Source organism: Salvia splendens, chromosome 4 (genome assembly GCF_004379255.2).
Source record: "Salvia splendens isolate huo1 chromosome 4, SspV2, whole genome shotgun sequence".
Classification (NCBI taxonomy): domain Eukaryota; kingdom Viridiplantae; phylum Streptophyta; class Magnoliopsida; order Lamiales; family Lamiaceae; genus Salvia; species Salvia splendens.
Genome location: NC_056035.1, coordinates 34,956,605 through 34,970,901, shown reverse-complemented (window position 1 = coordinate 34,970,901; position 14,297 = coordinate 34,956,605). Strand labels below are relative to the sequence as shown.

General features: G+C 41.2%; 2 protein-coding genes and 1 non-coding gene across 4 annotated transcripts; 2 read left to right on the top strand and 1 right to left on the bottom strand.

The window, feature by feature from the left end:
* The first annotated feature begins 397 nt into the window (after positions 1 to 397).
* Positions 398 to 2,065, top strand: LOC121798158 (FCS-Like Zinc finger 15-like). 2 transcript variants are annotated; one of them, XM_042197020.1, is made up of 3 exons: positions 398 to 780; positions 851 to 1,008; positions 1,709 to 2,065. In XM_042197020.1, the coding sequence occupies exons 1-3, from the start codon at positions 413 to 415 to the stop codon at positions 1,720 to 1,722; spliced, it is 540 nt and encodes a 179-aa protein (XP_042052954.1). In that variant the 5' UTR covers positions 398 to 412; the 3' UTR covers positions 1,723 to 2,065. The 2 variants fall into 2 exon arrangements, with proteins under 2 accessions (XP_042052954.1, XP_042052953.1); XM_042197019.1 differs by lacking the exon at positions 1,709 to 2,065 and having other exon boundaries at positions 851 to 1,291.
* An 8,772-nt stretch (positions 2,066 to 10,837) lies between these two features.
* On the bottom strand, positions 10,838 to 12,616 carry LOC121801048. The gene has a single exon (XM_042200518.1). The coding sequence runs from the start codon at positions 12,614 to 12,616 to the stop codon at positions 10,838 to 10,840; it is 1,779 nt and encodes a 592-aa protein (XP_042056452.1).
* On the top strand, positions 12,498 to 12,604 carry LOC121801712. Its single transcript, XR_006050649.1, has one exon. It is a non-coding gene; the product is annotated as a small nucleolar RNA R71 (small nucleolar RNA).
* Positions 12,617 to 14,297: the final 1,681 nt, after the last annotated feature.

The following is a 14,297-nucleotide window of genomic DNA, read 5'->3' as shown; positions in this document are numbered from 1 at the left end:
GATTAGTAATGTAAGATTTAGTGAACTTGTTTTTTATTTCTAACTCTTGTAAAAAAAATTTTAATTAGTAATGTAGGATTTGCATTTAATCATAGTGGTTTTTATAATTTTGCATGACATATTTGAAAACATAAAAAATTAATTAACAAAATAGTAGTGATAGGGCGGACTTTAGAGCGTCCCACTACATGTGAAAGGGTAGGAGCATAGAATGCTGATCTGGCGGAACATACGGCGCCATATAGGGCGGACTTTAGGCCGCTTAGGCTATTAGTTTACTTTAAAAACACCATATATATTCATACTTACATCTTATTGTGTCGCAACGCAAAAGACAGTGAAAAAACACAAAACGACAAAAACCCAAATTCACAAAATCAGAAGAAAAATTAAATGAAAATGAAAACTGGAAATGTGGAAACAGATTGATAGCTATAAGAAGGGTACGTGGCAGTTATCAGGCACAACAAGTTACTGCCCTCTCTCTCTCACTCTCACATCAAAACCCCATCTCCTATTTATTCCCACCATCTTTCCACCACTCCTCCGCCGCCCTCCGCCGCAGCAACAGGAACATGAGATGGTAGGCCTTAGCGTAATCCTCGAAAGCTGCAGAGATCTCTCCGAGAAAAGAAGCCCCCAAATTCTCAGCAAAGGCGCCATGATCATCAAACCGAATTCCTCTCCTCTCTCTAATTTCTCTCCCCCTTGTGGATTTCTCGAGAATTGTTTCCTCTGCCGCCACAAATTATTGCCAGGGAAAGACATCTTCATGTACAAGTAAGTTTCTCCTCCTTTGATTTTGCTCGTATTGTTGTAATTGATGCTAAACTACTCAAATTTTTTGTAGAGGAGATAGGGCATTTTGCAGTGTGGAGTGCAGGTACAGGCAGATGTTCATGGATGAAGAGGAGAGCTGCGAAAAGAGTGGTTGTACCTTGGAGTACACCTGTTCAGCAGCTGCCACGTCATCTCCGTCTCCAACTTCTTCTTCGTCTTCCCGCGCCGGTAAGGGGGCGAGAGCTCGGCCAACAAACGCGTTTGCGTGTTGAAGGCTGTTTTTCCGTTTCTGCCCTCGGTCTATATCCTTTATGGCGTTTGTGCCCTCCTTTTTTGAGCTCGGTGCCATGGGCTGGTTTGTCATCTCTGGCTTTTTTGGTTTTTTACTGGTTTTTTTCTTGGGGGGGAATTAGGAATTTTCTCAAGTTGAAGGGTGTTTTCGGATGTTGTTTTAAGTTTTTTTAGAGCTTATTAATCCTTAATTTTTTTACTTGATTGATATGGATGGTCATTTGATTTCTCTACTTTCTTTATTTGGTTAAGTTATTATCCCAAATTCCACTTACTCTAGCACACCTAAATAAAATTAGAAATATTAGTTGATTAATTGGGATTTTCAAAAGTATGATCAATAATTTGATTCAAGAAATTAATTATCATGCGAAAGGGTGAAACTGCAATTTTGATGAGTGAGTTTCTTTAATAATTTCTTCATTTAGGTGAATTACATACTCCAGTAGCTAAAATTTAATGTGTAGAGTCAAATGCAAAAATATATTGTTATATTTATTGAATATTAAAAGTATATGGAGTTTGCGACATGTGTGTACAAGTATACGTTTGTCGTCATCGTAAAATGGTCTGCCTTCCTATTTTTGGCTATGTTGTCATCGGTTATATTTATTTCAATTTATGGTTTGGCTGCCAGGTTATACTTTATGATACGAATATATCTACTTTTCCGTCTTTGTTCATCGGTTGCTCGACGGAATTTTTTTCGTGCACGGACCTCCTTTATCCGGTGATTTCTCGCCATTATTCTCCGATCGTATCACTTTACGTACGGACTAATTTATTATCAGATTTAATAACGGGTCGACTATATTTCCCATAATAAATGGCTTCAATACTACTGTGTTTGTGTTTGTGAATAAGTCGTCTGTACTTTATATCTTTATATTTCATTGAATATATAGGATATATTTTGATTCTTTGAATTGAGTTCACGTGTATTAGATAATCAATCGATATTGAGAATCTGAACGTTTGTATTCTTATTTAATCATATGCACTTTATCTACCTTCAAACGTAACTATTCACTGGGACGAAGATGTTGGAAATATTGCCGCCTTTACATAGGCAATCCTTGCTATTACAAAAGAACAAAAATTGGAAGGAAAATGTAACAATATAAAGTACAACGAACATGACCCTCTCTCCGCAAGACGAAATACGCCCCGGCTAGTGCTCACGGATTGGCGTAATGTCCCCAAAGATGAAACGACTTTCCTCCTATCGAGTTGAAGCACCTCAAACTCGTAGGCTCCGGCGAACTTGAATTGGAGGCGAGAACCGAGTAATGCAATGCTCCTAATGCGAACTTGAATGCTTGAGCTAGAAGAGAGAATGATTTGTTGGTGTGTTCTTCCACTCTAAGATCAAGTCTATTTATAGGGTAGAGAAAGCACTTGAAAGATCTTGCAATCAAGTTATCTCTTTATGTATTTGGAGGTTACCTAAGATGAAAGGCCATAGGTCTTGGCCACATCAAAGGTCTCCCACATTTTTCACATGTTTTTTAATAATCCCCCACATTGGTTAGAACGCTGCAAGCTCAAACCAATACCAGACACAAATGCATGTATGTAGACTCTTTGCTAGTTCTCAAGAAATGATATTGTCTCAACTATTCATCCTTGGTGTATGCCTAGTCAATAGCATCAACACAATATTGTCTCAACTCCATCAGTTCTCACGTTTGTGTCTGTTTCAGCCGTGGAACACCTCTTTGGAATTCATAAGTGACTCACACACACGAAGCGGCCTCACTTCTCACTTACATAGCTGATTCTTTCATGAGTATCCTGTCATACTGCATCTCCTTGAGATTTCAAGAATCATTAAAAGTCAAAAGACTTAACCTCTTACCACGTGCAGGTTACAACACTCAACGCTTTCTAAAGAATGGACGAAAATCAAAATCTTCTGAGTGCTACAGTTAGATTTGTATAGCTTCGTTTTCCCATTGAACCAATCCCATGGGATCTCCAGTCGTATGGTTGGGTTACCACTATACTCATCTTTTAAGATGTGGTTTTCAGTCCCATTCCTTTTAGCAATTTATGCATTTGATCACGGTTTAAACCTTTTGTTAATGGATCCGCTAAGCTATCCACTGACTTTACATAGTCAACTGAGATAATGCCACTTGTGATCAACTGCCTTATGGTATTATGTTGCCGATGAATATGTCGAGACTTACCATTATAAAAGCCACTTTGTGCTCTACCTATAGCTGCTTTGCTATCACAGTATATCAATACTGCAGGCACTGGCTTCTTCCAACATGGAATACGTTCTAGAAAATTTCTGAGCCACTCGGCTTCTTCCCCTGCTTTATCCAATGCGATAAACTCAGATTCTATGGTGGAACGAGCAATACACGTCTGTTTCGTTGATTTCCACTAGACAACACCACCCCCCACAGTGAACACATACCCACTTGTCGAGAACGAGTCTTTTGAATCAGAGATTCAATTTGCATCACAATACCCTTCAAGTACTTGGGGATATCTTGTGTAATGTAACCCAAAGATAATAGTATACTTCAAGTATCTCAAAACTCTACCCAGAGCTTTCCAATGTTCCTTGCTTGGGTTGCTCGTAAATCGGCTCAACTTGTTTACAGGACAAGCAAGATCAGGTCGAGTACAGTTTGTGATAAACATCAAACTTCCTATGACCTTTACATACTCTTCTTGAGCAACAGAATCACCCATATTCTTGCTCAGATGGACATTGAGCTCCAAAGGAGTCTTTGCTGGCTTACAATCAAACGAGTTGAATTTCTTAAGCATTTTCTCAACATAATGAGATTGCGTTAAGGCAATTCCCTCATTGGTCCTCAATATTTTGATTCCTAGAATCACATCAGCTAGACCCATATTTTTCATATCGAAATTTCTTTTCAACATGTTTTTTGTCTCGTTAATAATGGCACTATTGCTGTCCATTATCATCATATCATCAACATACAGACACACAATAACAAACTCGTTATCTGTGTTCTTAATTTAAACACACTTATCATACTCATTAATAGTGAATCTATTTGCCAACATCACGTTGTCAAATTTCAAATGCCATTGTAACGGTGCTTGTTTCAACACATATAATGACTTTACCAGTTTGCATACTTTACGCTCTTGTCCAGGCACAACAAACCCTTCGGGTTGTTCCATATATATTTCTTCTTCCAGATCACCATTCATAAAAGCAGTTTCACATCCATTTGGTGAATCTCAAGATTGTGCAAAGCAACAATCGCAAGAAGAACCCGAATGGAAGTGATTCTCGTAACAGGTGAATAGGTATTAAAAAAGTCATACCCTTCTTTCTGCTTAAAGCCTTGGACAACTAGGCGAGCTTTGTACTTATCTATAGTACCATCGGGCTTATATTTCCTTTTCAGAATCCACTTGCACCCTAAAGCCTTACAGCCTTTAGGCAAGTCTACTAACACCCAAGTGTTATTTCTCATGATGTATTCAATTTCACTGTTGATAGCTTCTTGCCACCACGCTGCGTCTGGGCCAGACAAAGCTTCCGCCAATGACTTTGGTTCACCATCCAACATGAAAGTTATGAAGTCTGGACCAAAAGTCTTAGCAATTTTAACTCTTTTACCACGTCTTGGTTCTATATCCTCAGGACTTGACCTCGTCCTTTTTGGAGGATTAGAACTAGTGGATTCATCCATCATTCTTTCACTAGAACGATCTTCCTGCTTCTTGCAAGGGTACACATTCTCAAAGAATATAGCATTTCTTGACTCAATTGTTGTTCCTTCAGCCACGCCAAGCATAGCTGACCTATGGACTAGGAAACGATATGCACTACAATTAAGTGCATGGCCAATAAAGATGCAATCGACTGTTTTAGGGCCTATTGCAACTTGTTTCGGAGGAGGCACTTCTACCTTCGCTAAACACCCCCACACTTTGAGGTATGTATATGAAGGTTTCTTTCCCTTTCACAATTCATAAGGAGTCACATCCCTATATTTTAGTGGAATTTTGTTCAGGATATGATTCGTTGTTAACACAGCCTCCCCCCATATGTTCTGGGATAAACCAGAATTAATCAACAAAGCATTCATCATCTCTTTAAGTGTTTGATTTTTTCGTTCAGCAACTCCATTTGATTGGGGAGAATATGGAGCCATTGTTTGGTGAATTATACCACTTGCATGACATAATTCTGCAAACGGAGCTACATACTCACCACCTCTATCACTTTGAACACACTTAATTCGACAATTAAGTTGATTTTTGGCTTTATTTTTGAAGTCTTTAAACGCTTCAATTGCCTCATCTTTACTTCTTAATAGGTAAAGGTAACAATACCTTGTGCAATCATCTATAAATGTGATGAAGTACTTTTTACCACATCTAGTTTTCACAAATTTTAAATCACATACGTCTGTATGGATTAACTTTAGAGGTTTTGTGCTCCGTTCTACCGAGCAAAACAGTAGCTTGGTCATTTTTGCTTCAACACAGACTTCACATTTCTTTTGTGAGTTAAACTCGTGAACTTTTAGTAAATCAAGATTCATTAAGATTTACATGTCCTAATCTACAATGCCATAAATCGGAGCACTCAAGCAAATGAGAGGATGCGTCATCTTCCTTATTGCTTGTTCATTTTCCACGGTGAATGACCGTAATATTCAGCTCAAAAAGCTCATTCACTAGGTAACCTTCACCTATGAATTTTTCATACTTGGTCAATATAACCTTTTCACACTCAAATTCTAGTGAAAATCCATGATTTACTAGAAGTGAGCCTGACACCAAATTATTTCGGCTGTTGGGGACATGCAACACATCCTAAGGGTAACAACCTTTCCAGATCCTAATTTTAGGAACACATTACCCACACCAACCACCTCAGAAGAGGCTTGATTTCCCATGCATACTTTTCTACCTCCAACAGATTTGTAAGTAGAAAAAATGCTTCTATCGGAGCACACATGACATGTGGCGCCTGTATCAACAAACCATTCATTTGGATTGTTACCATGGTTCACGTCGGAGACCATTGCGACCACCTCGTGATCAACACGTTCAAATAATTTGCACAATATTGTCTCCATTAATAAGTACACCGTTATATTGAACCATATGTGCATTGGTATATTCAATAACCTATGCATCCCAATAACTACTACCAAGTCTAAATTGGTCTTGCTTGTCAGGTGACAAACGATAAACACCATTCTCAAGAGAATAGATCTCAAGGAATTAACCACTCCATAGCGCATCGACATGATTTCAGCAAGAGTACAATATTTCGTCTTGCGATTGTTGGAAATATTGCAGCCTTTACACGGGCAACCCTTGCTATTACAAAAGAACAAAAACTGGAAGGTAAATGTAACAATATAAATTACAACGAACATGACCCTCTCTCTGCAAGACGAAATACGCTCGGGCTAGTGCTCACGGATTGGCGTAATGTCCCTAAAGATGAAACGACTTTCCTCCTATCGAGTTGAAGCACCTCAAACTCGTAGGCTCCGGTGAACTTGAATTGGAGGCGAGAACCGAGCAATGCAATGCTCCTAATGCGAACTAGAATGCTTGAGCTAGAGAGAAGAGAGAATGATTTGTTGGTGTGTTCTTCCACTCTAAGATCAAGCCTATTTATAGGCTAGAGAAAGCACTTGAAAGACCTTGCAATCAAGTTATCTCTTTATGTATTTGGGGGTTACCTAAGATGAAAGGCCATAGGTCTTGGTCACATCAAAGGTCTCTCACATTTTCCACATGTTTCTAATAGAAGAATGCTCCATCCGATCACAATTTGGACATTGTGATTTTTGATCATGTAATAGAAATAGAAAGAATGAAAGAAAGAAAATGATCGAGAGTTGTTATTCACGACGAAAAGCATTGCAATATAAAATAATAATCAGTGATAAATTATGCACTTAAGAGTTGCAATGATCAAACAACGAAAGTGACCTTAGTCCCTTTGGTACTGTTTAAAAGGATGAAATAACAATATTTTATTATTCCAAGTGGCAACTATTATTAGAGCATCCACAATAGCGCCTAGCGCACCGTTTAGCCGAGCGCCGGCGCTAGGCGGTGCGCTAGGCGATCTATTGCAACCGCCTAGCGGTTTCCGGATTTAAAAACCACCTAGCGCTCGGCTGTTCCATGGCGCTAGGCGGTGCGCTGGGCGATCCGCTCGGCGCTATTGCAGCGTCCGGATCGCCTAGCGCACCGCCTAGCGCGATTTTTTTTCTTTTCCGAAACACTATATATACGCGCCTTGCACGTCATTTTCATTCGCACTACTTGTTGTAACGAGTACTCTCTCTATCTAAATTTCTGTACAAGATCAACAACGGTAAATGGATCTCAACAACGAGCCTACTTCAGGGAGTAGCAGGTCTCAAGGTCAAACTCCCCCGGTCCCCGTGGGAAGTGGATGGAGTCAGATGCCACCATACTACAACATGTACCTGTGGCAGCAGATGATGCCCGGGAGTCCGCCGGGGGGGTTTCCGGCGATGCCGGGGTGGGCACCCGGGATGCAGATGATGCCCGGGGGGTACAGGCAACGCAAGGGACGCCGGGGGGGTACCGGCGAAGCAGTGGACGACGGGGGATCCCCGGTGACACAAGGGACGCCGGGGGACGTCTATCGCCCGAGTTTTAATTTTTTGACTGGTTCGTCGCACACATCGACCCCAACGGGGGCGCAGCCGTTGCCCCAATTTGACACTTTCTACTTCGATGAATTGGGGTTAGATCTTCTCGGTGTTTCGGATGCTCCCGTTCAAACGGGGGCGCAGGGCGAGGTCGTGGCGCCCCAAAGAAGAAAAACAAGGGGAAGATGGTCGGCGAGTTGATGCGATATTTTAGAGTTCTTAATCAAAGCATAAAGATTATCAAGTTTAATTATTTTAACTCTAATAATACTACACTACTGCAAGAATACAGTATCGTAGTAGTATTTCAAGTGTCGATCCACAGGGATGCGAGATTGCTTACGCTTAATAAGACTACACAAAGCATAAAAATATTTTGTTTTGATTTTGAGATGGTTAACTAACTTAAACTACTGAAACGAGATTTTTAATACGAGAAAGACAAGTCACTCCAAGTTGCTCACTAAGCTTGCGTTGTTTTACACCATTTACAACGAAACATACGACGGGATTATAATTATCAACCTAATCGCGTGCACTGAACATGTCTACGACGTATAGTTCACAGTCAGCTGAACACTTGTTCCATGAACCAACTTTCAATGACATTTAATTCCTGCGGATGCGCGGGAATAAATGTCGTCTACTATAATCACTTACCTAATCCACTATCAATTTATCCCCTGAACAGTTCTAAATTGAAAGCATACCAACAAACGATCAATCCTAAGCTATGTTAAAGAGACAATAGTTAAGATTTAACAACACTTCATCATTAGCCAAAAACGTAGCATTTTAATTATCAAACACATTGTTGGTATCAAACATACGATTCAAGGTGTTAAAACAAATACACAAGCCTAGATTACAACTCGGAGCAACAAAGAGAGCCTAGCCTATACACATGGTAGAATGTAGAAATAAAACCATAGGTGTGATGCTCTCGTCGAGTGGAGTCGGGATTCGGGAATGGATGGTCGGAATAATGGCCGGAATGCCTTCCTTCTCTTCTTCCTCTCCTCCTTTCTCTCCCTCTGTCTTTTTCTATCTCTCGTCTCCCCCTCCAATTCATTTTCCCAGTTTTTTTAATCCTTCAACCGCTGGGTCAACTGCACAATCGCAGTTACGCGACTAAAACGCCCGACCGGGCGAATTTAAAGGAGGTAATCGCCCGACCGGGCGAAAGGTTACTGCATGGCCTCGCGGGAAACGTCCGACCGGGCGTTTAGTTGAAATCAGAACGCCCGACCGGGCGAACTTTCTGGACTCCGCATGCACAATATGGAAACGCCCGACCGGGCGTTTAGCGACATCAAAACGCCCGACCGGGCGAACTCTCTGGAATCTCAGCTATGCGTTTCCGACGAACTTCCAGCTTCTAACACCCGAAACTACACTCAAAGCACGACTTGGTGAGTTATAATTAACATGAAATCCGGGGTAAAGAATAGGAAATAAGCTTCGCATCAAATACCCCCAAACTTAAGCTCTTGCTCGCCCCGAGCAAGGTACATTTTTTAGCACAAAAACTCAACGCAAGTCTACCCCGCAGAGAAATTTTCATCACAAAGAATCATGTAGGGACGTGAGTGACAAAATCTAAACCCCCAACATTTCCAATCGAGATTTCCCACTCTCAAGAACAATCACTCATCCCCCTAGAACGTCAAGTTAAGGTGCACTTCAAAATAAGTCCAAGCATGCGATCAAACAACTCAAACCATCATCATTGACTCATTAAGCAATACTAACCACATAGACTCACAGATTTCAAATCGAACCTCTTTAACTCTACCAAGTTCTTTACACAACATCCACAAGCATCAACGATAAGGTCCAAGGTCTTATTTCAAGGTTGTAATGGGGCTAGGGACGAGGTAGGATAAGTATGGATAGTGAGCTCAAAGGCTACACATTTGAGTGCCAAAATCTTCCCTCCTACAACTTCCTTCCAAAGATTAACCAACGAAAAATTACAACCAAACCCACACTCCCCCAAACTTGAGATCTATTCCAGACGAGATTACACAAACAAACATAGAAGCTCTATCTTTATTTCATCAACTTATTCCTTTTTTTTTGTTTTTGTAAAGACCTCGACTTTTGTGAATTTGGAGGTCGTCTTTTTCTTTTTCTTGCTTTTTTTTTCTTAGAACTTCATTCTTTTCACCTTCTATCAAGTCTAGAAATGTCTACTCTTTACAATTCACCACCCACACTCAAACTCAAACCACAAAGCTCAACTTGTATTTAGCACCCAAATAGTAGCAAGGTCTATCGATGAGGCTAAAATTAGGCTTATTTCAGTGGCTAAGTGTTTGGCTAAGTGTTTACACAAAGAATAAGAAATTAAGCTCAAGGTGGCTTCTAGGGGATCATTTGATGGACTAGGCATGTGATCATTTGGCCATAGAGTTCATCCTAGTGCCTTATCCTCCCATATCGTTGACACAAATGAATACAAGCACGCAACTCGATAAAGCAAATCAATTCAAGATAATTTTCACAAGACATATGACTTTCATACTCTCCTCAACTCAAGAAATCGGATGTAATCACAACATGCTCTTTCAAATAAATTCATGCACAGATTCTATCCATCCTAAGCTTCAAAGATCAAGTAAGATCAAGCAAGATTTCCTAACCAGAAAGCCGAAGATAAAGCATGCACCCGTCAACTACATAGATTCAAAACATCTTTATCACGCAAAACACCCAAAAACAAGCATCACAAATCATTCATAACCCCCCCAAACTTGAATGCGTCATTGTCCTCAATGCATGCAAAAAAGACAAATAAAGTAAAGGGAAAGGAAACTCCCTCAAACTTGGCATGACGTCCATAGTGCATTCGGGTGGGAGGGTGGGTGTAAAAATCCTTTGCAGGTGTGCTTCCTCCTAAGCTCCAATCCTAACTCCCAGTTGCTCCTACAAAAAGAACAAAAACTACAAAAAGAAACACTCAATTCAAAATAAATGTTGGAGGAAAGAATTGAGCAAACAAAACCTCCAACATATGAAATCAAAAATAAAAACAAAAAAACTTGGGTTGCCTCCCAATCTGCGCCTTTGTTTATAGTCGTTGGCTCGACCTTCTTCATCCTTGTCTACCTCTATCCAGGCTCCAATAGGCGCTTCCCCGCCTTCTCTTGCTTGACCACCACATTCTCTCCATCTACTCGAAACATGACCGTATTTGTCTTGGTCTCTATCACAACATCACCGGTTGCTAAAAATGGCCTACCAAATAGGATAGACATATCCTTGTCCTCTTCCATCTCTAGGACAATGAAGTCAACCGGGAGTACAAATCTATCAACCTTCACCAAGACATCCTCGATGATACCTTTTGGTTTCACAATTGAATGATCCGCCAATTGTAGGTCAATGTCGATTGGTTCAATCCTCGCTTCTAGACCGATTGACCGTGCGGTTTTCAGAGCCATCAATGATATTCCCGAGCCTTGATCAAGTAGGCACTTTGGGAACTCCTTATCTCCCATCTCACATGGGATCACACAGCTTCCAGGGTCTCTTCTCTTTGCCGGCATCTTTCCCTTCACAAATTGTGAGCAAAATGCGCTCAATATCACCACACCATCGTCTTGTATCTTCTCCTTTTTCGCAATAAGATCCTTAAAAAACTTGGAGAATTTAGGAAAGTGTAGGAACAAATCCACCAGGGACACATCTACATTAACTTTCCTGATAATGTTCATCATCCAATCGAGTCCTTTCTCTTGAATTATTTTCCTACCCTTCTTCTTATTCTCGACTGGGAAAGGTGGTGGCGGGATAAAATCTGGAAAATTAAATGGACACTTCGGGTCCATTGCCGGACTTAGTGGATTCTTCTTGTGGATATCACTCATGGTTGACTCTTCTTTTTCTTGTTGACATTCCCTAGCTTCGGTAGTAGCCCACTCAATCCCCTCGTCCGCCCCTGCGTGCGAGGTTTGTGAGCCAAACAACTTGTCCGCCCCTGCGTGCAAGATGTTCGAGCCATTTTGTGCATCTAGCATGATTGGAGACTCAAGATCCTTTCCACTTCTTAACTTAACTGCCTTGCATTGAGTCTCGAGATTCCTCAATGTAGCCTCCATCTGACCAAACTTCTCTACCGTCCTTTCTTTGAAGCTCTCATTCTCCTTTTGACTCTTGGTCATGAAGGAAAGTATCTGTCCCAATTGATCTTCTACCGATGGCTTCTTCTCATAACCCGGGGGTTGAGTGTTTGTCCTCCATTGGTTCCCCGAGTTGTTGCTAGGACCACTTTGATTCCAGTTCGATTGCTGAGGCCTCCAATTCTGCTGATTGCTGTATTGGTTGCCTTGGTTAAACCCTTGGCCATTGTTGCCAATGTAGTTCACATCCTCGATTGGTGGTCCTTGAAGACTAGAACATTGATCAGTATGATGCCCTCCTTGACACAATCCACATCTCATCACTGCCACTGCTTGGGGTTGAGGAGTCAGTTGCAGCGATTTCACTGCCTTTGTCATCGACGACATCTGGGTGCTTATATCTGCCAATTGAGCTTCAATTGCAGATACTCTCTCTGCATCCTTTGTAGCACCGAATGTGTCTCCTCCTTTCTCCGCTGCTCTCCTTGGGTTGTGCCAGTTCCGTTGATTGTTAGCCAACCTTTGGAATAAGGCTCTCACCTCCTCATGCGTTAAGTCATCCAGGTTTCCATTAGAGCCTGCAGTAACTAGTCCCGTGCCTTCATTGTTGAGTCCCTTGTAGAATTTCAAAAGGTCATGCCCCGGAGCTAGACCATGGCTCGGGCATTTCCTTATCAAGTCTGTGAATCTCTTCCAAGCTTCTGCAAAGGACTCATCATACTTTTGTTGGAAAGAAGTGATCTCTTCTCTCAATTTCTCGATCTTCATCGGAGAATTATATTCTAAGAGGAACAACGTCTTCAACTCTTGGAATGTTTCAATGTTGTAGCCCGGTATAGAGTCATACCAAGCTCTTGCTTTCTCCCTCAGAGAGAATGGGAATAAAACCCTCTTGATCAGATTGTGTTCCACATTCGGGGGTCTGTGAGAGTTCGTCAACTAGTAGAAGGCATTGAGGTGGCTCATCGGGTCTTCATCATCCCGTCCATGGAAAAGATTCCCCCCATTCACCAAACTAATGTAGTGAGGTGGAATGTTGATGTTGTTGTTCGCATAAGCAAACTCTCCGGGGTACTCAATTCCCGATCTAAGAGTGTCGCCAAACCTCACAACGGGTGGTGGGACAGCGTTGTTGTTATTATTGTCGGCCATCGACTCAGCTTCCAGATCACTGTCACTATTCTCAAACAATGGGTTATCTCTGATTGGACTCGGCGAATCCTGTTGAATTTCAAACCCGGCTGAACTTCCTGACCCTTTCCTTCTTTGATAACAGAGTAATCCGAAAGGCGGTGTACCCTGAGATCTCGTGTGCATTCACGACTTTCTTTTTTTTTTTTTTATCTACACAACAGAAAATACACCAAGCACAAGCACAATATATTTCCTAATTACCGAAAGCGAGACCTCTCGACAACTTCGGGGTAAGTACTATAAAAAGTGTGTGCTTAGGTGAAAAACTAAACTACCTAAAAACTAAACTAAGAGTTAGCTAAAAATTACCTAACAAAAAAAACACTCCTTCGTCTTCAAGTCCGGACGTGGTAGATGGCTATCACACCGTAGAACACGAACAAAGTACCTATAAAACTCAAAAAGAAAAATCAAACAAAATAAAATAAAAACTAAAACAATTAAGCATAAACAAGCTATTGCCTCCCCGGCAACGGCGCCAAAACTTGATGTGTAATTTTAGGTTTATTACAAAAAGATAATATAGCACTCAAGTTTGGTTGTTTTATCAACCTAATCGCGTGCACTGAACATGTCTATGACGTATAGTTCACAGTCAGCTGAACACTTGTTCCATGAACCAACTTTCAACGACATTTAATTCCTGCGGATGCGCGGGAATAAATGTCGTCTACTATAATCACTTACCTAATCCACTATCAATTTATCCCCTGAACAGTTCTAAATCGAAAGCATACCAACAAACGATCAATCCTAAGCTATGTTAAAGAGACAATAGTTAAGATTTAACAACACTTCATCATTAGCCAAAAACGTAGCATTTTAATTAACAAACACATTGTTGGTATCAAACATACGATTCAAGGTGTTAAAACAAATACACAAGCCTAGATTACAACTCGGAGCAACAAAGAGAGCCTAGCCTATACACATGGTAGAATGTAGAAATAAAACCATAGGTGTGATGCTCTCGTCGAGTGGAGTCGGGATTCGGGAATGGATGGTCGGAATAATGGCCGAAATGTCTTCCTTCTCTTCTTCCTCTCCTCCTTTCTCTCCCTCTGTCTTTTTCTATCTCTCGTCTCCCCCTCCAATTCATTTTCCCAGTTTTTTTAATCCTTCAACCGCTGGGTCAACTGCACAATCGCAGTTACGCGACTAAAACGCCCGACCGGGCGAATTTAAAGGAGGTAATCGCCCGACCGGGCGAAAGGCTACTGCATGGCCTCGCGGGAAACGCCCGACCGGGCGTTTA

What these genes read in the sequence shown, in the direction of transcription:
- LOC121801048 (XM_042200518.1), bottom strand. Translation starts at nt 12,616, where the DNA reads ATGAAGATCGAGAAATTGAGAGAAGAGATCACTTCTTTCCAACAAAAG.
- LOC121798158 (XM_042197019.1), top strand. Translation starts at nt 413, where the DNA reads ATGTGGAAACAGATTGATAGCTATAAGAAGGGTACGTGGCAGTTATCA. An exon ending in AAAGACATCTTCATGTACAA is followed by an intron (nt 781 to 850) that starts GTAAGTTTCTCC and finishes AATTTTTTGTAG; the next exon opens with AGGAGATAGGGCATTTTGCA.